Below are 25,009 nucleotides of genomic sequence, written 5' to 3' on the forward strand. Positions count from 1 at the left end.
TACTATTGAGCAAAGCCTTGCAAATGCAACAAGATCTTGAAGATAAAAAGCATGAAGTTATAATTGGAAATTTGGAAAACAAAATAAAGGAGCAATCAGATGCTTTTGAGAAAAAGAACTTTGAGCTCCAGGCAACCGAAGGTTTATTGGCGGAAGCTGAAGCAAAAATATCAGAACTGAACACGAAGCTTCTCCGCCAGTCTGAGCAGTTCGAACGAGAAAAACAAGATCTTAATGCAAAACTTGAAGCCGAAGCTCAGCAAAATTCAGATTTGAGAAAACTACTGACAAGTCTTCAAGAAAAATGCTTGGAATTTAGCAACAAATGCATTCAACGATTAAGAAAGATTTTTTACTCAGTTGGAGCCAGCAGTGAAAAATTCACCCCCTCAGCTGAAGATCTACCGAAAACCTTCGAACATATTGAGGGGCAGATTGACGAGCTCGACGAAGTCATAGCTGGGCATGGTGACTTCTGTGCCTGGGTGGCTTCTCGAGGGACTGCTGCAGCCTTCCTGAAGGCTGGCTGTGATCATGGGAAGATTGTCAATAGGCCAAATTTCACTTTGTCACCATCAATCCTGGATGACATCCCTGATCTCGCCCGAAGCATCTCGAATCGATTTGTAAAAATGATATGGACAAAAGGTGGTCGAGAGAAAGCTGGAGACGAAGCTCGTAGCCACCTTGATCCAGTAAGAAACCATACCTTGTGCTTACCTTTTCCTGTAAACTTGATTTTGACTTCCAACGACCTTATTCATGTAGGATGACGAAGCCGAAGCTGATGATCAAAAATAACGCCGAAGCCAAAGCTCCTTGGAGATTTAGATAGTAGACTGTAGACAGTACTTGAAAAACTTTTGAGATAACTTTTGTAAATGTAGCCAAAACTTGTCTTTAATGAATTCTGTTCATACCTTGTTATATATCCTTATCCTTCCATTGATGTATGAGAAATGCTTTGATGTGGACGAAATTTTCTTTTGAGCCGAAGGCGAAAAAACACCTTCCCTTCTTTTCGTACGCAGCGAAGCATAGAAAACAACATTTTCCGTTCTTCTTTGTGCACGAAGCTCTTTTTTTTCCCTTTCTTTTTTCTCTTTTTGCCGAAGCAACCATTTATGTGATGAAGATGATTATCCTACATATGCCTAGATGAATGTTTATGAATGCAAATGTTATGATGTAATGTGATGTGCAAATGAATGGCCAAACACGTATCCGAAGCCATATTCATAGCCATTATTTTCTTAAAAACAATCACACCTCAGCTCTGCATTCCCTTAGGAACGACTTTGGAGCTTCTTCGCCTTTACTTTTGGCGGAATCAGCGTTGACTTTTCGCTGTAAGCTCTGCATTCCCTTAGGAACGACTTTGGAGCTTCTTCGCCTTTACTTTTGGCGGAATCAGCGTTGACTTTTCGCTGTAAGCTCTGCATTCCCTTAGGAACGACTTTGGAGCTTCTCCGCCTTTACTTTTTGGCACTCGATGGTGCGCTGTCAGCTTTTACATTTACATTCTTTGGGGGATTTTGCTCTTATAGAACTAAAAAAAAGGAAATTACATATGATGGCCCCATTAAAAACCTTTCTCCCCCTTTGGAAAGGAAAAGGGTGCCATGAAAGAAAAAATAAAAAATATGAAAAATTACATCAAATTATACATAATATCGCCGAAGCTCATCCGCATTCCAAGACCTAGGAATGTCATTTCCGTCCATATCTTTCAATCTGTATGAACCGGGTCTTGATGAAGATGCTACTAAGAAAGGTCCGTCCCACTTCAACTGCAATTTGCCCACTGTTTCTGGGTTGGCCACCCTCCGAAGCACCAAGTGCCCTGGCTCAATATTTTTTAGCCGAACCTTTCTATCCCGCCATTTGACTGTTTCAACTTGATATTTATTGATATTCTCCACGGCTTGCAGTCTGATCCCTTCTAAAGCATCTTTTTCTATAGAATAAGCAGCTTCGGAATCTGATTCTGCCGAAGCTACTATCCTTATTGATCCGGTTTTAGCTTCCTCTGGAGTTATTGCTTCGTCACCGAATAACAACTTGAATGGAGTGAAACCTGTAGACCTTGATGTTGTCGTGTTGTGGCTCCACACCACTTTGGTTAACTGATCTGGCCATTTTCCTCTGGGTTGATTGAAGATTAGCTTCATTATTCCTGTCATTATAATGTCGTTGGCTCTTTCAACGAGTCCATTTGACTCCGGGTGCCTGACTGATGCAAAATGAATCTTCGTACCAATTTGGTTACAGAAGTCCCTGAAAGCTTCGGAGTCAAACTGTGTCCCATTGTCCACAGTGATGGCCTTTGACACCCCGAAACGACAAACAATATTCTGCCAGAAAAACTTTTGGACGGTGGCCGAAGTTATTGTGGCTAAAGGCTTCGCCTCAATCCATTTAGAAAAATATTCCACAGCTACTACAACATATCTCAGGTTCCCTTGGGCCGGTGGTAACGGACCTAACAAGTCAAGGCCCCACCTCTGCAATGGCCAAGTGGGTTGTATGAGCTGTGTTAAGGACGAAGGTTGTTTTTGATCTCTTGCACATTTCTGACAACCTTCGCACTTTTGAACCAATTCTGCTGCATCCGAAGCTGCCTTCGGCCAATAAAACCCTTGGCGGAAATTTTTTCCAAGTAATGGCCTAGATCCGATGTGAGATCCACACAGGCCTGCATGTATTTCTTTCATTAACTCTATACCTTCGGTTCTGGATAAACATTTGAGCAGCGGAGCACAAACTCCATGTTTGTACAACTCCCCTTCTATCATGACATATGGACGAGCTCTTGCCTCTATCCTCTTGTTATAAGCTTCGTCATCTGAAAGGAATTTACCCTGAAGGTAAGAGATGATCTCGGTTCTCCAATCTTCGCTAAAAACAGGAGATATATTAAGAACTGCTCTTTCAAGAAGTTCAACCGAAGGTGCTTTTATTGTTTCGAAGAACACATCCGAAGGTAAAGGCAGCCCCTGTGCTGCTGACTTAGCTAGCAGATCAGCATGCTCATTTTGTCCTCGAGGGATATTTTTGACAGAAAACCCTTCGAAGGAAGCTTCAACTCTTCGAACCATATCCAGATATTTTTCAAGCTTCGGATCCTTAGCCTTGCAACTTTTGTCAATATGACCCGAAACAACCTGGGAATCAGTTTTAAGTATGGCCCTTCTGATTCCCATTGCTTTTAACTTCCGAAGACCTAGAATCAATGCTTCGTACTCAGCAATGTTATTTGTGCAATTAAAATCAAGCTTTGCCGCATAACAAGTTTTGACTTTGGAAGGTGAAACCAACACAGCAGCCGCTCCTGCTCCGAAGGTTCCCCAAGATCCATCACAAAACACTGTCCAGGCTTCGTTGTCTTTATTCGTTTCCTCCTCCTGAGCCCCTGGCGTCCAATCAGCAATAAAGTCTGCCAGCGCCTGTGACTGAATCGAAGATCTATGAACATATTCAATACAAAATTCATTGAGCTCTGCAGCCCATTTTCCAATCCTTCCAGTAGCTTCTCGATTCCTCATAATATCCTTCAGAGGTTGTGATGAAGGAACAATTATGTTGTAAGCTTGGAAATAGTGCCGAAGCTTCCTGGAGGCCATCAAGACAGCATACAATACCTTCTCCAACTCTGTATAATTTTTCTTTGACAAACTAAGAACCTCGGATACAAAATATATTGGGGCCTGCCTCTTAACTTGACCATCAAGCTTCTCCTGGACAAGCGCTGCACTTACCGCTGAGTGCGAAGCTGCCACATATAATAACAAAGGAGCCCCTGGCATTTGTGGAGTCAATGTTGTTAGATCTATTAAATACTGTTTTAGCTCTTCAAAAGCCTTCTGCTGGATTGGTCCCCATTGAAAGACTTCGGCTGACTTCAGCACTTCGAAGAATGGTAAGTTTCTCTCTGCTGATCTGGATATGAATCTATTGAGAGATGCCAATCTCCCTGTCAATCTTTGAGCCCCCTTCTTTGTAGTTGGTGGCTCCATCCGAAGTATAGCTTCAATTTTACTTGGATTAGCTTCAATTCCCTTTGTTGAAACCAAGCATCCAAGAAATTTCCCCTTCTTCACCCCGAAGACGCATTTTTCTGGATTTAATTTTAAGCCAGCTTGCCTGAAACTGGCGAAGGTCTCCTGCAGATCAGCAATATGATTCTCCTGCTTCGTGCTTTTGACAATGATGTCATCAACATAAGTTAGCACATTTCTGCCTATTTGAGATTGGAGAACCTTCGCAGTCATTCGGCTGAAACTTCCTCCAGCGTTTTTGAGCCCCTCAGGCATCCGAAGATAGCAATATGTGCCACTTGGAGTTATAAAGCTAGTCTTCGGCTCATCTTCTTTCTTCATCCAAATTTGGTGATAGCCTGAATAACAGTCTAACAAACTCATGAGCTCTGAAGAAGCTGCTGCATCAACTAAAGAGTCTATCCTTGGTAGTGAGAATTCATCCTTCGGACAAGCCTTGTTAAGATCTGTAAAATCGATGCACATTCGCCACCTGCCATTGGCCTTTTTTACCATAACAGTGTTAGCTAGCCATTCTGGGTACTTCACTTCTCTGATAACTCCTGCACTGAGGAGTCTTTTGACTTCGTTGCGAGCACCTTCGGCCTTATCATCTGACATTTTCCGAAGCCTTTGCTTTCTGGGTCTGAAGGATGGATCGACATTGAGCGAGTGCTCAATAACATCTCTATTAACTCCGCATAGATCATTGGCTGACCATGCAAAAACATCTTTGTTATTGAACAAAAACCTTATCAAGGTTTTCTCCTGCTCTTCGGATAATTGAGAGCCTAACAACACCTTCTGCTCTGCTATGTCCTCACATAAGAGCATAGGCTTCGGCTGATCTGCTGAAGCTGCTTTCTCCCTTCTGAATTTGTATTGTTCACAAGCTTCAGCTCCATCTATGTTATGGATTGCTTTTGAGTCAGTCCAATTGCCTTCGGCCCTTCTTGCAGCTTCCTGACTTCCATGGATAGCAATGGGTCCCTGATCCGAAGGTATCTTCATGCAAAGATAGGCAGGATGAAGGATTGCTTCGAAGGCATTGAGAGTACCACGACCAATAATTGCATTGTAAGGGTATTCCATGTCAACAATGTCAAACACAACTTGCTCAGTTCTAGTGTTGTTGATGAACCCGAAGGTCACTGACATGGTGATCTTGCCCAGTGCTACAATCTGTCTTCCTCCGAAGCCACAGAGAGGATGTGTAGCATCATGAATCTTATCTTCTGGCTCTTGCATTTGTCTGAAGGCCTTAGCAAATATGATGTCAGCTGCACTGCCTGTGTCAACCAAGACATTGTGGACCAGAAATCCTTTGATAACGCAAGAGATAACCATGGCATCGTTGTGTGGGTAATCTTTGAGCTGAAGGTCCTCTTGGGAAAAGGTAATAGGAATGTGAGACCATCTTGACTTGATGAAGGGTCCTTGCACCCCAACATGTTGTACCCTTCTCTGTGCTTCCTTCTTCTGTTTCTTGTTAGCTGGCTCTGAGGATGAGCCACCTGTGATCGGGAGCACCAGCTTCGGGTCCGAAGCAGCTCCAGCTTGGTCGTTGAACGAAGCCATCAGCTCAAAAAGTGGAAGTGAGTTCACCGGAGGTGGGCGCCAATGTTGGGGACTTGTTCTCAAATGCTTAGAATTAAGAACAAGGCAACATAAAATGTTAAATGTTAATGTCCTTCGTCCATGAAACATTATTCTCTTGAGAATAATGGATCTTAGACGAAGGTTGATAAAAAGCATAATTACGAAGCTCGTATCTTCGTAATAAAATTTCAATAAAAATTATAAAATGACATAGAATAAAAGGTATAAAAAGAATACATACATCATAGATGAAATACATTGTATTTACTTAATATATTGAACTATTAAATACAATAATACCTTTGCCTTGGCAAAGAGTTGAATTCCGAGAGATGCGATTGTAATTAATCGAATGCCTGAACAGTAACGGAATACTGTTCACTATTTATAGGCACAGGACGCAGCCTGTGAGGAATTACAAGTATGCCCCTTATAAAAACTTACAACATTGACTCAGACCTTTATGGACTAAAAGGTCATTCTATCTTTAAGTCGGTTTGTAATGCCGAAGCTTTACGAAGAGGAACCTTCGGCTATCTTATACAAACAGCTTCATCCGAGGACCACTTCTTTCTATAAGACCTTCGGCGACGAAGCATAGACCCAACAGGTTGAAAAATCCTTTGGTGATGATTTCATTGTGTACCTTGTGGACGATACTCCTACTACCATTGCAGAAGCATTTGCATCTCCAGATGCAGATGATTGGAAAGAAGCAGTTCATAATGAGATGGACTCCATTCTTTCAAATGGTACGTGGGAAGTCACTGATCGACCTTATGGATGCAAACATGTGGGTTGTAAGTGGGTGTTTAAAAAGAAGCTCAAGCCTGATGGTACAATTGAAAAGTACAAGGCTAGGCTTGTGGCTAAAGGCTATACTCAGAAAGAAGTAAAAGACTTCTTTGATACTTACTCACCTGTTGCTAGAATGACCACTATTCGAGTACTACTTTCTTTGGCTGCCTCGTATGGTCTCCTTGTTCATCAGATGGATGTGAAGACAGCTTTTCTTAATGGAGAGCTGGACGAGGAAATCTATATGGAACAGCCTGATGGATTTGTAGTAAAGGGTCAAGAAAGCAAGGTGTGCAAGTTATTGAAATCTTTGTATGGTCTGAAGCAAGCACCAAAGCAGTGGCATGAGAAGTTTGACACGACTCTAACGTCTGCAGGCTTTGCCATTAATGAGGCAGACAGGTGTGTATATTATCGCTGTGGTGGGGGCGAAGGAGTTATATTGTGCTTATATGTTGATGATATATTGATATTTGACACAAACATTGATGTGATCAATGAAGTCAAGTCTTTTCTATCAAAGAGTTTTGATATGAAAGATCTGGGAGAAGCTGATGTGATTCTAAACATCAAGCTGATTAAGGCAGATGGTGGGATTACTCTCTCGCAATCTCACTATGTTGAAAAGGTTTTGAAGCGATTTGGCTTCTCTGAGTGCAATCCTTCTCCAACACCTTATGATCCCAGTGTGACACTGCGAAAGAACAAGAGAATTGGTTTAGACCAATTGAGATACTCTCAGATTGTTGGTTCACTCATGTATCTTGCTGGTGCAACAAGGCCCGATATCTCGTTTGCTGTGAGCAAATTGAGCAGGTTCATGTCAAACCCCGGGACTGATCATTGGCATGCACTTGAGCGGGTTATGCGCTACCTGCAAGGTACAATGAGTTATGGAATTCACTATTCTGGTCAGCATGCAGTACTTGAAGGATATAGTGATTCGAACTGGATATCTGATGCAGACGAGCTTTATACCACCAGTGGTTATGTCTTTACTATTGGTGGAGGTGCGGTATCATGGAGGTCATGCAAGCAGACCATTTTGACGAGGTCAACCATGGAAGCCGAGCTAGCTGCACTTGACACAGCAACCGTTGAGGCAGAATGGTTGCGTGAACTCTTGATGGACTTGCCGGTGGTTGAGAAACCAATACCAGCTATCCTTATGAACTGTGACAATCAGACAGTGATTGCTAAAGTGACGAGTTCTAAGGATAATGGAAAGTCATCAAGACATGTCAAAAGACGATTGAAGTCTGTCAGAAAGTTGAGAAACTCCGGAGTTATAAGTGTGACTTATATTTCAACAGATAAAAATCAGGCAGATCCTTTTACCAAGGGACTACCACGTAATGTGATAGAAATCGCATCGAGAGAGATGGGCATGAGACCCGAATAAAGTTGCCATGGTGGAAACCCAGTCTATGTGATCGGAGATCCCGTGAATTAGGTCCTGAGAAGAACAAGCCATTGGTGAACTGAGGAGAGTAACCTTTGACCCTCTCTAAGTAAAGATGCAATACTCTCAAATGCTGTAAGGCAGGTTGGCTTTGTACCTTAATGTGTTCTGTTGGCTTGTATTAGCGAAGATGTTGTCCTGCAGAACATTCTTTGAAAGAACACACCTATATGAGTTAGACTGTCTAACGTCGCAGTCTATGAGATTTGGGTGATCTCTAGTAAACTCGTGAAGAGACCTTGGAGTACGACGTATATGCTCCACCCGAGAAGGGGACTACTGGTAGCCAAGTACTGGTCATAACTTCAAGTGAAACTCATTCACGCAAAACTTGCAATTCAAGGCATAGTCCATTGTCCAAGTTGTGGGTTGGTGTAGCTTGGAGTTCTAGGCGGAAGTTCAACTTAACAGTCTCTGCTGAAAAACTAGTATATTAAACAGTAGTGAACAGTGGCGAAAACTGCAGATGGGCATTTGAGATCTGGTGGGGGATTGTTAGGATTTATGGGCTTGGCCCAATTAAGAAATTCAAATAAATCCCAGGAAAATCTCAAAAGCCCATACAAGTGGATGGCTAGAGGATAGGTGGAACCAATAGCACCATATTGCTAGCTCTAGTGGAGTAGAGCTAGCTTAAATATGGAAGCCACACTCACTCACCAAGTCATGGATGAGAGGAGAGAGTGTGAAGAGCCACGCGCGCGCGCGCTCGCTCGCCTTGCCTCGCCTGGCCGGGGTGAAGGGCGCGGGCGCACGACATGCGCGTGAATGGTCCGCCGAAATCCGGCCCCTCGCCTTGCGGGGGCGCGGCTACCTTTTGCCGTTCGATTTTTTGGTTTCTTGGCTGTTACGTCTATCCTAACCGATCGCTATAAAATCTCAACTGATTGCGAGATTTTCGTGGGCGGATAAGACCAGGGGTCGCGGACTCGGCCCTATAAAAGGAGCCCGGCAGCCAGCCTCCAAATCATCCCAATTCGCTTTCGCCTCTCTTCACAGCTGAGCCGCCTTCCAGTTCTCTTCATCCCGATCGTAGAGGTGCATCTGCGATTAGGAGAGCAGGTCTCCGGAACCCTTCGCCTTCTAGATCCTGCACCAGGAGAGGCCGAATAAGGTTTTTGGGAAGCGTCTTCACGCGACTGCTCGTGATCTGACTGACCTCGTCGACCCTGCTGATTTCGCTACTTCGACGTCGTCGACCCTGCTGATTCCGGCGCGCGCCATCTATCAGTATGTCTAATCAGTACGCATCATCTGATTTGACTTTTTACTTCAGTGCTTGTGATTTTGTCATGATTTATATTCGGAATTTAATCTGGAATTTGTCTAATTATTCAACGGTTGTCCTGGCTGTTGGCTCCCGGCGCTCCGAGCGGAGCGGACTGCTGACACGACGTGGCCGATTGTGGAGTTCTCCCGAGCACGCTCTGGCCGGTCAAGAGCGCCCGCCCACATTGCGGCGCCCCACCAGCGTTCCCCCACCGCCGGCCGGCGCTCTTGATGACACGCACGAGCACGAGACAGCAGAGCACGTATATGCCCAAGTCGCACCAACAGAGCCCGGGCTCGATGGGGTCGGGTCCGCAACCGCAAGCACGCGCGTTTTTTGTGCATCCTTTTTCCGATCGATGCACGCCGCCGTACCGCCGGCCGGGGATCAGTTGGAGTAGTCTGTAATCCTCCGGCCGTGCTCCTTATTGGATCGCGCTGCAGCCTTTTGAGCGAGCCCTTGTTTTAATGAACACGGACGGAACGGCAGCCAGCTCCGGACCGAGACAGTACCTGATGACTGACGTGACGTGCTTCCTTTTCGCGCGTGTGTGTTTGTGTTTCTTTCTGTTGTTCTTAATGACTTTGCTAGCTCCTCCGGCTCGGACGTCAAACCGGTCGCGCCATTTTGGGCTCGAGGGGTTTCCTTTCCTAGTTCCTACGTCAAACCGGTCGCAGCATTGACCGTGCAGTGTCAGGCGAACCGCACGTACGGCCCATCCCTGTATGGCCCTCGTAAGGGCTTGTTCGGTTCTACTCCAATCCATATGGATTGAGGGGTATTGAAGGGGTTTCAATCCTTATTAAGTCAAAATTCTTTTCAATCCATATCAATCCCCTTAAATCCATATGAATTGAAAATAATCGAACAATCCCTAAGCCAGAACTAAAGTTACCGCGCACCGGCCGTGCCGCTCGCTCGCTTTTCCATCGCTTAATTACACATCGATCTTTCCCTCCCCTGGAGCTCATGTACACGCATGCTCCAAAAGAGGACGGCTCCTGCCCGGCCGTACCTCTGCAAACATTAGCACCGCATCGGGGCCGTCAATGCGAGCGTGCATGCATGATGCATGCAGCCGACTGAACCGTGCGCATGCACTCGCGGTTGACCTACTATGACTACGCAGCGACGGCGCAGCTTCTTTTTCATCGAGGCGTGTATCAGTGTACTGTATGGCGTACAGCGGTACAGGGGGTGGGGTGGCAGGCCTACCTTTGCCACTCGCAGCGTCGCCGACCATGTCTTATGTGACAAAGCTGGACACATCGGTTCCAGACTTTTAATTGATTAATGTCTAAATATAGTCATCATCTGTTCCAGATTTCTCGCTAAACAAAAACAAATAGTGAAAAAAATACATAGATCAATGACACGGACACCACGCTACCCACTTTCATAACAGCACGAGAATTTCATAGTGAAAGGGGTTGTAGTTTATATGTATGTCTATATTTATTATCATTCGAATGAATGTGGACGAAAAAAAAGAGCTAGAAAGAACTATATTTTGGAACTCCGAGGGAGTAATATGCATGGGATGGGTCACCAAAGAAACATCATCAATATAAGAGCATATGCTTACGGATTGCAAAGTACGTACCTATAAGGATTCAGGTATATAGTTGTCATCCTGAAGTCACATGAAGAAACAGATCTATCTACCATTCAGAGTTGTCGCGAAGTGTGTTATACATGAAACAGCCAAAAAAATATATAAGATACACCAACATACCGTGCTACGGTGCTACGACACTAGTTTCAAGCTATTTTACAAAGTCATAATCAATTCCTAATATGGGCTTCCACAATTGTCCTAGTCAAAAAGTAGTATCGTGCAGACTGCATTACAATGAATCCCGTGTCCCGTCACTGCATCACCAGACGTGACTCAGATAGCCGCTGTTGGAGGAACTGTTTACCATAAACCAATGCAATCGGGAAACATATTACAAAATAGAGACTTTGTTCAAGTTAACTGACGTATTATGTTTTGTAACTGTGTATGGAAGTGTATGGAGAAACAGTGCTCTGGAAAACTGTGGTACAAAGAATGGGTCAACCTGACAAAACAAGTGGGATAATATCAAGAGAAGTTAGAGCAGTCAATTGGTGCAGTTTATAAGACAAGCACATACCTTGGATGAATACTGGTTAAAAAGACAACATGCACACATTGTGGGCAAGATGCATCAATCAATCGGATGCTTGTCTGTTTGCCTGGTGGTGTATTGGGCAGATATAAGAAGCAAGGAGAGGAACGCACTAGCCACAAATATAGCATCAAACCAGCGATGGTAGAAGTCAAATTGGATATCACCACCCAAGACATCAGTAATGATCACCCTGAGCACAACAAATGCATCAACAATCATATATTACATTGACGGAACTTTATCATGATTGAAAATTTCAAACCTTATGGAACATAAAAGGCACCGAAAGAAGCCTAACATCATTTCATTCACAAAGGTTGTTCACAAGGGGCCCAGAGAGTCAGAACCCCTTTAATTGTGACATTAATTGTTAAATTGACATGTTCACTGTTTTTTCTTTTAAGTCTTAGTATGAATTATCACATTTTGAATATTTTTTCCTTCTTTTACTTGATTTCAAAAGGTAGTGTAGGACCATTACTGAAAATACATAGAGAAAATCAAGTTACACTAATGCAGCAGGTTCAGTTATGGAATACCTATATTCATTTGCCAGGCTTTTTCTTATAAGAAGAATGGAAGATATGAAGTACATTCCCATGATCTCTGATAGGAAAAGGACAACATTGGTTGTCGACCCACTCCCAACTCTAGAAACAGCGAAGAAGAACTGCACAGAAAATGAGACACGACAATTCAAGTTTAGAATTAGATTCTTAATAGTTAATACAAAAGATATTAAGACCAAAAATAAATGTAAGGCACCACAAACTCACGTACAAAATAGATATAGCAAGTAGCATCCATGAATAATACTCACCTTCATAACATTTGCCAGGAAACCTCGAACAGATATGACAACCAACATCCCGATGAACATCAAAGATATGTACTTCAAGTACAAGGCAGAAGTAGGACAAAGGTCAGAACCTCAATAAATATACAACTAGAAGAAGTCAGCGATGAAAAAACAAGCCAACCCAATATTGCATTTATTTATGTAGAGTACACTACATACGGGCAATTTCCAGATTCATTTTGCATTTGTTTCAGCTATTGTATACTTACCTGAGATAACAGTGCAACATCAATGCCAATGTCAAAATGTCTCAGGAAAATCGTTATTGACATTGTTACAGGATCAACAGAGCCTGACTGGGAGAAAGAAAACATAAGAAAAATAATTAAAATGTTTGTGGATTTAAAAATATCAAGCAATTGCATTTCGATCCACGAAGGCTGAGAAGTATGTACCTCCTTAAAGACTACACTCTGCAAGGACTGAAAAAAAAATATAATACATTTAAGGTTAAATCACAAATGTGAAGTGTGATACTGTGATTCGAAGACTGAAAACAAAGTTCCATAAAAATAATCTTTGCAGCAACATGTAAAGCTAGATAAAACTGTTGCAAAATGGAGTGATTAAACATATTTATGCCCATCAAGTTCAGTGTTTCCTGCATGACTCATAACTTATGGTACATGAAATGAGATGATTTGATAATGTGCAAATAAACAATATATGCAAGATGTATACTAAATTACTAATGCAATTTGGAGTAATACCTTGAGCATCTTATAAACACAATAGACTGATAAAGCATATCCAAGTAGATTCTGAAGATGACCTCTCCAAGTTCGAGAATACGCAGCAGCTATCTGCATGGCAATTGCAGGAGAGCACAGCAACAGCTAGATTACTTAGCCTAAGAAAGATCCACTGAAATCAAACATGCCCAATAGTCACTACTGTTAAATGACGTTTAAGATGCAAAATCTCAAAGGACTGCGATGCTGTTGTCCCTACACACTAAAGTAAAAGATTCCATAACACATGAGGATTGTAGTTTGGAGTGTGGGTGTGGGAGACAAAAAAAATAGTTAATATCATAAAAACACAACTATTTGTGTCTAACTACAAAGGAACTACGACTTCTAGGATCAGTTCACAGAACTACAATTACTTGCACCATCAATTCCACCATCCTACAACATTTGGCATTGGACCACATGGCAGCCACACAAGTTGACATAGGTCCACACATAACTTGTGTGGCTGACAGAGGTCTCCACATGCAAAATGCTGTAGTTGCTTGAAACAAATGCCCCAATTAGTTCTAGTTTTGTGAAACTGATACATGAAGATGTAATTCCTTGATACTTATGTGCGCATAGCTAGAAATTAACTCAAAATGTGAAGTCCTGTGAATTTTGTGGGAGATCATGAGCCATGGAAAAACACTCTCATCTACAAGACTACATAGGACAAAAACAGGGGGTGTTAGAACATTTATGTTATTTTTCTAAGATTTTATGGCATAGAGTATGGACTATGGAGAACCAGTTATATCGATATCACTGAATACTTATTGAAGGTGTCGACACCACTACCCATATGAGGATTACAGCTACTAGATGATCTGTACGATACTAGGATGAACAACAAGGTTGAGAAAGTAGTGGGGAGTATCCACTAATTAGTACAACTACAAAATGTACTATTGATAATTAGATATCATGCATTGCACACACAAAAATACCTTAGCTTGACGAAGTTCATATATCTCAAGAAACAGCTGTTTGGAAAGCTCTTCCAGTGCCTGGACTTCTGCTTCTAAGTTTTTTATATCTTCAAGATAGAACTGGGAATCAATGCTTAGCACCAACAAAGAAACGTGTAAAAAAAAGAAAGAAAACAAGGATACAAGTATACCCTGCTCAGTTTGATCTTCCTGCACAGATCTAACAACTGTTCCCACTATACGCTTCAGAAACGATCTGGCCTTTAACTTCTGCAAGTAAGTATTCTTTATTCGCTCATGCTGTACATGGTATGCAACAAACAATAAAAGAATTTGCCACTTGCAAGTTGCAACCGTGTTGTGAACTTGTGACTTGTTCCATTGAGTGTTATATGGAATAATCCATCACCCCTTTGATTGCAATACATGACCACATAAAAAAACATGGCAATATCATGTATTAAAATATTTTAAGTTTTACCATTTTTCACCTAGAGTATATTCCCATGTTAAACCAATGTGAATATAGGATTATTTTCTATGAAACATAAAGCAGGGCTAGTAAAGTAAGTGCCTCCTCTGATCCTTGAATCCTCTCCATCTCCATCTGGGACAAAATAATTTTCTTCTTCTTAGCAGTACATGTCTCGATGGATTGCATCAACTGGCGTTCCAAGGTTTTGATGTCTGTTTCATCAATTTCCCTGAAAAATCATGATAGTTAAAATGGCCAGTATAACATCGTAAAGATGTAGATCAAAGTTAGTCATCAGAAGTGACAATACAGTATTGATGAGATAAGCTCCAAACCTGATGAATAGCGACAGATAACTGTATGGCAGATTGACGGCACCAAAACCAGAAAGAACAGCCATGACACTAACTCCAATCACCCCAATCCTACTGACCAACTGCGGCATCGTAAAGAAACCTGCACGACGAACATCGTGTCAAACACTATGATACAACTAGGTATGAATTGAGCAACAAACAATTGGCTAGCATACAAAAAGGAATAATCCAGATATAGTTATCCTAAGCTGTACTACTTATATACAATCAATCAATAGTTTGCAACGTCAACAGACCCTTCTCCGGTGAAGGCATGGGGAAGTGAATCCCCATGCGCCAGAACCCGTATAGGAAGACCAGCAGAAAGAGCGCCGCGACGAGCCACGCCCGGTCCCTCCTCATCCCTGCAGCCAACAACCAATGACATGAGATGATCAGCACAGCCGCACACCGCGCAGAGGGAGAGAGAAATGAAGCAATAGGAGATTGATCGGGGGCCGGGACCTGAGTTACGGAGCAGAAGATAGCAGTGGTAGTAGGGGAGTACGAAGACGAGGAGGAGGATGAGGCAGAAGAGGTCGAGGTGCCAGTTGAGGAAGCGCGCGTGCTTGGAGAGGACGGGCAGGATCTCGAAGAGAACGAGCTCGAAGAGGTTGCAGGAGAAGGCAAAGACGAGGCCGAAGAGGATCTGCACCAGCACCCGCCGCTCCTCGTACTCCTTGTACAGCCGCCGGTTCAGGAACCACAGCCCCGCCCAGCCGAGCCCCACCAGCGACGAGCCGACGACCGCGCCCTCGTAAACCACTGTGCCCCACCCCATCCCTCGCTGTATTCCTCGCGCGCCGCAGACTCCCTGTGCGTAGCAAGCTGCCGCGACGGTGGCCGGCGAGGAGAGCTTCGTCCGAGTCGGGATCTCGTGGGAACTTGGGGGGGGGGGGGCGTCCGCTATACTCTGCCGGTGGCGTCTCCTCCACCGGCAAGTCGGGAACCCCCCGCCGCGGTGATGCGCGCCGTTCGTGGGCCGGGATAGATTTTGGGCCTCATGGCTGATTGTTGCCATTGCAAGCCCTTTGTTCTACGCTTTCTTGGGCCGGCTTCGGCAGTGATACATGGGTCGGTCACATGAAAGCCTACGTATCGTTGCTCGTGGGCCGTGCTCGGCTATTCTGTTGGAAATTTGACTGTGTGTGCACCGGCCCAACAATATGGAACCAGCATGCGTGATAACTCTTGTGGTCCTGCCATGTTGTGTCGTGTTCAGTGTTCTTTCTCCGATGGTAGTGGGTCAGCTGAGCCCGGTCCCGTTGATCTTCACGTGCACTTGTTGTCGTGGACACTCGCACGATCCAACGCCGGGACCCTTCGTCCTGTACACCGGAGACCACTATTGCTTCATGCCGCGAGACGCAACCAGTTGGCTTTTCTAGCTTGTCGCCAACGACCGCTACGACATCATTTCACCCCGTCTCCCAGCCAGATCCAGACTACCCAGCGCGCGATCGGCCGTCCCGTCGGCAACGCAGGCGACACAAGGCAGCGGCTCGAAGCAATCTGGATGGATGACTCATGGATAAATCGCACGCTCCATCAAACTGGGGGACCGTTCGTGGTTTACCACCAACCAAAAGTCCGACGACCTAACTCCGTCCAACATCAGGCGCGCCACTGTCCCCGACGAGTCGACGACGTTCCCAGAATCCCAGCCGGTGCCTTCCCTCCTCGTGGGACGCCCGCACTAGCCTACTCCTCAGCTCCAGCTGTCGGTCGTGCCGGCAGAGACGCGAGAGAACACCGACCGGCTCGCACGAAATCTTGCTCGATCGGTCACATGCGTTGGCACCATGTACCCAAATATCCATAGAACGGTTAAAATCACGTGTGACTTTAAAAAAACACGTATGGTTAAAAGCGTTTCACTTTCTGTATAGAGCTAATGTCTATGTATTCATATAAAAGATTTAACATTTGTTTTATCTAATAAATGTTAGGATGTGTCCTCTACACTAGCCGGTTAACAGTAACCGGGGTAGGGTTAATCCTAACCGTCTAACCGCGCCCCTGATCGGGGGGGCTATCCTAACCGTTGGTTGCAGCCCCCGGTCACACGACGCCATATAAATAGATTAAGGGGGCCGACGGGTTTAGCTAACGCTAATCGCTCGACCACAAACCCTAATCGACACTTTGAGAGGAACCGACCCCCTAGGCGCTCGGAGTGACTGGAATCGCTGTGACTATGTCTCAGATCCCCGTTATCCCATCGGGATCTGAGATTCCCCCTGCAGGCAACATTGGAGGAGCTGATCCACCGCCGATCAACGACGGGAACCAATCTCCTCGACACCAGCAGGGAGATCGACAAGAAGGAGGAGGCGGGTCTTCGCTGCAAGACGCCGCCGCAATGATGGCTAGGAACAACAACGACGGTATGTGTTACTCCTCAGTAGATAGATCTACTCATCATCGAAGTATTTTAGACACGGATTGGTATTCTAGGGACTTAGGAAACGATCCTAAGCACCAGTAATTTCTAACAATAAAGTGTACAATTGGGATTTCAAGTTGATATAGATTGTTACAAAATTGATCTATAACTCAACCTAATATAGAAAACTTGATGTAAAAAAAAAGAAATTAGTATGGACATATATTTTACTATACTTAAAGTTTTCTCGCTGATGCACCAAAAAAGCTTTGATAAATTCATATGTAACCTAATATCTAGTGGGTACAAAATTAATCTCAACATGCTTCTTTGTAACCATTTCTTTTATAAAATGATAACCGACCTCTGTATATTTAGTTCTGGCATGAAATATGAGATTGCAAGAAAAATATTTTGCATCCATATTGTCACATTACAAACACACTATCTTCGGACTTTCAATCTTTTTAACTAATTCAATATGGTCGGAATCCATGCACATAACCTCCATTGTTGCAAATGACAAACTCTTGTACTCTGCTTCGGTCGAACAATTGTCTGTTTTCTTAAAATTTAAGAGATCAGATTGAAGCCTAACATGTCCAATCTGCATCTGAATATACAAACTAACATGCTAACTTAAGTAGCATTAGTCTGACTTTTGATCTTGATTTGAGATATCATAGAATCCTTTTGACTGAAGCCCAATCAATAACAGTGGGAGCATGTAAAAACTAGTAGACCCTGTTGATAGAGAATGCTATATCGGGCATGTCGACATGAGGTATTAAATGATCCTACCACACTCCAATAACATGTTTCATAATTTGATCCTAAAAGCTCCCATTAATGAACAGTGAATTTTTGTTTGTCGACAATAGGATGTTGACTTGTTTGCAATCAACCATCCCAATCCCTTTTAGAAGATCATACACGTATTTTTATTGTGTAAGCACAATGCCTTTAGAAATCCATATCACCTTAATACTAAATAAATAATGCAGCTATCCTAAGTCATTTAACATATAAACTTTTTGTAACTCATGTTGGAGAGCAGACATATCTTCCCAATTCAAACTCACCATAACGATATCATCGAAATAAACTAGCATTAACATGTTAACATCTCTGTGTTTGTAGAAAACAACGACATATCAACTTTCGACCTTTCTAAATCAAGATCACATAGTTTCTTACTCAAGCATTAGCACTGAGCTCTTGGCACCCTATTTGAGACTATAGAGCCTATTGTTCGACTTTTATATTTAATCAGGTGATTTTGAGCCCATATTAAAAATAGCCGGCACAAGGATACCCCTGTGCATCCCTGCTAGCTGTTTTGACACCAGCACTAGTCTATGGCATGACGCCAACAGTAGCCTACGCCTTTGTGTCTCCGCTAGCTCTAGCTATCGATCATGCCGGGGAAACACGATACCACACCACTCGACTCGCACGAACTCTCGCTCGCTCGATCACATGCGTTGGTAGTTAGCACCATGTACACAAGCTCCTAGAAGCGTTAAAATTCGCGTATGGTTAAAAGCGTTTGAGTACGTTTGGCGTTAGATATTGTAGATGTTAGAATTAAATTAGATCCAATACTAAATCTGCTTACTATTGGAAATGTGTTGCAATACAAATATGATATTTGGACATAAGTATAGTTGCAATTCTAGTTAACACAGAGGGTCCGAACATCTAGACTGAATTGTGAGATACAATTTCTAGTTATAATTCAATACCAAGGAACTGGACTTTAATTCTGATTCTAAATTTATTAGACAATCAAACATCAGAAATCAGAAATCTTAGTTCTAATTTTCAATTTTAGACTTCAATGTCTACATACCCAAACGGGATGTTACACTTTTTATAGATCCATGTATTTATTTAAAATATTTACTCTTTTACCTAACAGTACATAATTAAGACTTCTAAGTTGATATATATTGAGTCGGCGGCTGATATATAAAGCCAACCCTGTGTTGAGTAGGCGGCTGATATATAAACCCAGCCTGTGTACTCGAGAAAAGATTATGGAATAACAGAATACATTGCTCTTTTCCCAAACTCTTTTGTCTTCTGACTCCTATTCTCTTCCTCCTCGTTGGTGATCGCCGGACCACTATCGCCGGGTCGTGACTCGTGACATAGCCCGACAAAATTTGTGGCGCGGGGAGCTCCCTCACGCGTCTGATTTTGGACGTTTCATCAAACCAAAGAAGACTCTAGTGCCTATAACAACTCTGGAAGCTTTGCGACAATTCCGCGTTATGCGCTTTTCTTCTCCAAAGTCTCAAGGTTCGACCTGACTGACGGGTGGGCATGAGCGTGGCTTGGCCTATGCCTATGCGTCATGTTCCCTTCCGCATCAACACGTCAAAGGGGTCATCAGAAAAAGAAGCATGCCGGTGGAGTCTGCCCATAACCACAAGCAAAGGCAGGCTGGCAGTAGCAGATTACCCTGTCACGTTTGTTCGTGTAAAACTTAAGCTAGCTCCACTCGCTGCTCCTAGCGACGGAATGATGACAATGACAGATTTTGTTTCATGTTTCTTGATGAGTTGTTGGTCCAAATTTTAAGAAAATTAAAACTAGGCTAAGTTATAAGTATAACTTTGTAATGAAAATGTCTTTTTTTCCAAATAGAAAAGTTGCTGGGCTGACGTTCGCGAATTAGTGGGCTTGGTTGTTGGCTCGACCGAAAACTCAACGGTTTTACGATAGCTTGCCGCCTCGACAAAATCGCAGGCGTTGCCGGCTTGCCGCAACGACAGATGTAAGAAGCTCTGCTGTCCACGGTAAGTCGGTAACGAGAGGTACAGTGAACATTTTCGATCGAGTTACTGATGCATGCAGCGATTAATCTTTCACATGCAGTGCAAGCCAGAGACATGCATGGACCGAATCATTGCACTTGCACAGATCACTGAGTACAAAGAAACGGAGTTTCCAAATTGAAAAAAGGTCGAATGAACAACCGAGCAACGCAGACCATCCACTTCAACACAATTCCAAACGGGTAAAGGGTGTTGTAACAATGAGAGAAATAGCGTTACATAAGGCATATATCGTTCGAAAATTTAGGAGCATGATACGACGAGGCCAGCACCGAAGAGTCGTCAACCCTAAGACGCTGGGATCCACATGCACGGTACTCGTTCATCTGCAATGATTGGAGGCCGTGCTAAATTTAGAAATCAGAAGAGGTTTGCTGAACGACGGGCTCAACTCAAACCTGAGGAACTTGCGCTTACCTCGACGGTATTCCACCCGGCGATCTGGAGCTGGTGTTGGAGAAGTCGGAGGTCGCCATGGGAATGGAGATGGAGAGCTGGGTGGCCGAGAAGCCGAGGCTGCTGTCCTCGCCCAGCTCCGGCCACGAGTCCCTCGACTTGGGCCACTCGTCGAAGAAAGGGCGCAGCGTCTGGTTCTCCTGCTTGGCGGCGGTTACGAAGTCGCTGCCGAAGAAAGAGAGGGGCTCCCTCTGGGTCTTCGGCAGCGACGCGATGGTGCTCTCGTCTAGCCCACTCAGCGTGCCGAACACAGGGTAGCTTGTGGCTTGGAATGTGTTGGTTTGGGATGGCAGCAGGCGCCACGAGTTGTCCATCATCGACGGATCCATGCCGCCCGACAAGAGCGTGCTGTGCTCGTCCGACAGAGATTTCACCCCGTATGCAGAGTACCTGGATTTCAGACGCCACACAGCAGCAATGAGCACGACAGCCTAGAGATCAACATGATCCACCAGCACATCACATGGACAAACTCTTGTCGATCGGTCACGCGACGCAAACCATGTTTACTGTACTGAAACAGTGGCATTATTGGTTGCGCTATTGTGTAGCAGGGATTCTCTGAAAAGTATGCGGCCATCCATGACAAAAGATAAAGGAGCAACAGTGGGAAGATCAATCATGTAAGCAACCACAAAGACCATGTGCCTTGCAGGTAACCCCTACAGCGACAGAGCTTGGGTAAAGCATTGCGAATTTGCAAAGTGCCAGCACAAAAGCTTCGGCGTGGGCGTGCAAAAGCAGGCGGCCAAGGGATGCTACCGATCTATCATGGTACTAGCCTTTTCAGTTTTATCAGGTTCCAGGCACATGGATGAGACGTTTCCGTCCAGAAAAGCAAAGCAAAAAAAAAAAACGCCAGTTTTCTTTGAGCAGTTATGCCGCCGTTATCTCCATTCCGACAACGAGTATGCAGATGCAGGGCAAGGAGAAAACCAGCAGCTGTCAGCAACAGAAGAAGAAAATGGTGGAGGTCTAGTACGACAGAGCAGGGACCTAGAGATGCAGGCACTAGTTCTGAACGTAGAGCCCAGATGTGTTTCATCATCACGATGTAGTGAAGGATGGAACACCCTGCTCTGCGTACCAGAAAGCTTCGTCTCCTCAGGATGAAATCAAAGGCAGCAGAGGGCTAAGCAGAGATCACTGTCTTTTTTTTTTCTGTGGCAGTCCCGAGCGCAGAGGCAGAGATTTTTCAGTTCGTCCCATGACAGATCTCAGATAACGACCGGGGCAGATAATAAAAAGTGCTCCTGGTGCTGCGCTAGACACTAGTCTGATCCACACTACTGCTGTTTGTAGTACTGAATGCGAAGCGTAAAAGCAATCTAGCACAACGATGAAAGCAGTGCAATCACACAACGGATCAGCAGGCATTCATCGTCCGACGGGAGAGCCATGACCCATCTGACACCGATCAGGGAGCTAACTAACACCATGTACTAGTGCTAAACAGTAGAATACGTGACAGAGGTCGCAGAAAACATAATGAGACTCACCTGAGATATTTGCTCCCTCCACCGGCAGCAGTCGCGTAGGCAGCGGCACTGTCCATGTGCAGCTGAGAGGTGGGCCCCAGGCCGAACGTGCCACCACCAGCACCAGCACCTACCCCGCCGCCGCCGTTGCCGGTGAGGATCGACGGGTACAGCGAGTGGTTCTGGAAGCCAGCAGCGGGCGCGGGGGCCTGCTGCTGCTGCTGCGGCTGGGCGTGCGGCGGGGGCGCGAGCTGCGCTTCCACAGGCTTTCTTGAACGGTTGCGGCCGCGGTGCATGTGGCGCTCGCAGTACTTGGAGTCCGGGGCGGCCTCCTTGGAGCACCGCCACTTCTTGCCGTCCGTACGCCGGCACCGCCCGGGCTCCGGGTCCACCTTCTTGCCGAAGTAGGGCCCGTACCCAACTGCAAGGAAACCACACACACGCAAGAGGAGTGAACCCCAGTGAGAGAGTGAGAGTCAATGGCTACGGCTGGCAAGATACACGTGTACGTGCGTACGAACACGCTTGGTGTCGGTGCGTATCTGGAGGCCGGGGAGCAAGCGATACCGGAATGGGCGCTTTTCCAATCAGACGAAAGAACCGACCGCGTCCCCATCTTTTGCTCCAATAAGACCAAAGGATCAAATACGAAACGCGTCCAATCTTCACAACAGGTAGATCTACCGAGTACCGAGTCATTTTTTTACGGTTTACTTACTCGCAATAAAGCAGCAGCAGCAGTGGAAGGGAAATGGTTGGAACGGCATCTCGGGGTCCATTATTTAGGTGAAGTGCAGTGCAGCAGATGGGAGATGGCTAAACCGCAGCAGCAAGCAGTGGAAGCGTGGTTAGGCCCCCCAACAACCAGACAGGAATAATCCCCAAGGAAAGGGGAGATCATCATCATTAAACTAACCACCGCTTTTGGTCGGGCCCAAGCCTAGCAACTTATCTAATCACATTCAAACCAATAAGAAACTACATTGGAACACGATGCTAATCTACATCCGAGAGCCAACCTCACGCTCCGGATTAAAAAAAAGCCGCTACTCCTAGCTTTTCGTGACCGAATCCAGGACGAGATTGATTAACAAATGACCGAACCGATTAACAAACGGACAGGGAGGACACCTGAATCCCTCGGTCCGAATAAACAACCGGATCATGGGATGGAAGACGACGAGGACGACGCCGCCGCCATCGCCATCGCTGCGCAACGCAAAAGGGCGAAAAGCGTGCGTGGGAAGAGGAGACGCAGAGGCGGCGCGGGGGAGGGGTGCTTACGGGCGGGTGGCTGGTGGAAGACGAAGCCTCGGCGCAGGGGGAGGAGGAGGTCCGGCGGGACGGGCACGCCGGCGACGAGGTACTTGTATATGAGCGCCTGGTGCTCCAGCTCCTCGTACTGCGCCGCGGTGAAGAGCGCCGGCCTCGCGGCCCACCTGCCGCTCATCGCGTGCTGCTGCGCGGCGTCCTCCCCCGCCCTGCAAAGTTAAGCTTGTTGCATTAGTTAGATACCTGGCCGGCTGGCCGCCCGCAAGCCTCCCGGTGGCGTAAAGCCCAAAGCGACGAGGAGGAGGGGGGGCTTTCCCGGACGAGGAGAGGAGGAGACGGGCGGCTTACGCGGAGAGAGGGGCGGCGCGGCAGAAGGGGAGGAGGGAGGAGGGGCGGTGGTCGGCTGCCGGAGACGGGGAGGCAAAGGGCATCGCCATGCCCATATATGCTCTTCTCTCTCCCTCTCCGCTCTGCCGCTGCTTCCGCCCTCTCTCTTTTGCCTTACCTGGCTGGCCGTGTCTCTTTCCCTCTGTCTCGCTCGCTCTGGGCTGCTCCTACGCCGAGCAGGGCGGCTGCTGTGCTGTGCGTGCTACCACTGGCTGGGCTAGCCTTATAGGCGACCGCGGCCGTGCAGGGCTGCGCGGTGGGGTGAGGTCGACACGGGAGGGTTCCAGCTAGGAGACAAGCACCTGCCTGCAGCCCTGTTACTGCCTGATCAGCGATATTTCTCTCCCACATGCACTGCACCGGACGTATGTGTATATGTATATTTGTCGATCTGTATACTTGAGTTTGCTTGATTCATAGCCTAGTAACCGCAAGGAATCCGATTCGTTGGGCAGAACTTTATATTAATCGTATATTACCGCTTCATCGGTACATATGTACTCCCTCCGTTTCTTTTTAGATGTCGCTGGATAGTTCAATTTTACACTATCCAGCGACATATAAAACTTGAGTATATGCATATTTTCTTTTTTTTTTCCATGGAGCAACCCTCGCTTATTTCTGTTCGCGGTCGTCCTGGGTTTCTCCGTCTCTCTCTTGGGCTTTTCACTTTTGTTGTACGCAAGGGGAGCAAGCGAGAGAGAGGGTGGGGTGGAGCGCGGCACGCGGCCGTGGTACGTTCGGCTCCGCGGGTGCTTTTACCAGAGGCCGTGCCATCTGCCATGCCAATTGCCAGCCAGGGCGTATCAAAAACCCGACCGTTTTCTCTGCTTCCCGCGGTAGCCGCTAGCAGAGTAGCAGGTTCCACACCGCCTACTATACTAGGTCACATTAGTCCAACCTCGCAGGGGCATACAGACAACAGGGCGGATCTAGAATAAAATTAGAGTAAGAGCATCCTTATAAGATCAAGGATTAAAATGTAAAAGCAGGGTCATCTAAGTTAAATAGAGAAGAGAACTCTATGGTAAAAATCTATATTATACCATGTGCATCATAGAAATGAGCAGGGCCTAGATCCTTACTCACCATAGTGTATAGGTCCGCCCCTGCATACATACGGACACGGGACAGAAATTAGTAGCCGACCACACCACACACGGCGATAGTACACGGGAGCTGGACAGCAGCATTCTGTAAAAGCGCGGTTAATACTGTACGTGGGAGTAGGTAACCACGTCTGAACGTGCAGAGAAAAAGTTTGAACATCAGGTTAATAGCCAGGCCTACTGCTACTAGCGACAAAAAAACGTACTACATCGCGGTCAGTTCCAACTGATCGGCGAACAAAAAAGCCACACAGATGCGTACGGACGGACACTTCACGTAGGCAACTGAAGGGGCGGACCCAGCCCAACAAGGTCTAAATAGAGACCTACTATTAACTAACACATGTTGGAAGAAGAGATATTATAGAGTTAATCATGTCAATATTTTATGTCCATTGCT

The 25,009-nt window shown here is 45.5% G+C and overlaps 2 protein-coding genes across 5 annotated transcripts; both read right to left on the reverse strand.

Annotated features, from left to right (window-relative positions):
• Positions 1–10,713: 10,713 nt before the first annotated feature.
• Positions 10,714–15,675, reverse strand: LOC100272676 (uncharacterized). Of its 3 annotated transcripts, XM_008663337.3 has the most exons (14): positions 15,144–15,675; positions 14,936–15,043; positions 14,658–14,778; positions 14,422–14,551; positions 14,039–14,117; positions 13,866–13,954; positions 12,892–12,984; positions 12,577–12,603; positions 12,391–12,477; positions 12,143–12,214; positions 11,862–11,992; positions 11,305–11,512; positions 11,150–11,229; positions 10,735–11,068 (listed from the first exon to the last, which is right to left on the reverse strand). In XM_008663337.3, exons 1-12 carry the CDS (start codon positions 15,457–15,459, stop codon positions 11,359–11,361), a joined length of 1,407 nt encoding a protein of 468 aa, XP_008661559.2. In that variant the 5' UTR covers positions 15,460–15,675; the 3' UTR covers positions 10,735–11,068; positions 11,150–11,229; positions 11,305–11,358. The 3 variants fall into 3 exon arrangements, with proteins under 3 accessions (NP_001352930.1, XP_008661559.2, NP_001352929.1); NM_001366001.1 differs by lacking the exon at positions 11,150–11,229 and having other exon boundaries at positions 10,714–11,080; positions 15,144–15,586; NM_001366000.1 differs by having other exon boundaries at positions 10,812–11,229; positions 15,144–15,586.
• A 4,374-nt stretch (positions 15,676–20,049) lies between these two features.
• On the reverse strand, positions 20,050–23,704 carry LOC100101538 (growth-regulating factor 5-like). Of its 2 annotated transcripts, NM_001112554.1 has the most exon segments (5): positions 20,050–20,233; positions 20,325–20,753; positions 21,863–22,262; positions 23,126–23,322; positions 23,462–23,625. In NM_001112554.1, coding segments are annotated over 5 exon segments (1,125 nt in total). In that variant the 5' UTR covers positions 23,557–23,625; the 3' UTR covers positions 20,050–20,229.
• Positions 23,705–25,009: the final 1,305 nt, after the last annotated feature.

This window comes from Zea mays, chromosome 10 (genome assembly GCF_902167145.1).
Source record: "Zea mays cultivar B73 chromosome 10, Zm-B73-REFERENCE-NAM-5.0, whole genome shotgun sequence".
Taxonomy (NCBI): domain Eukaryota; kingdom Viridiplantae; phylum Streptophyta; class Magnoliopsida; order Poales; family Poaceae; genus Zea; species Zea mays.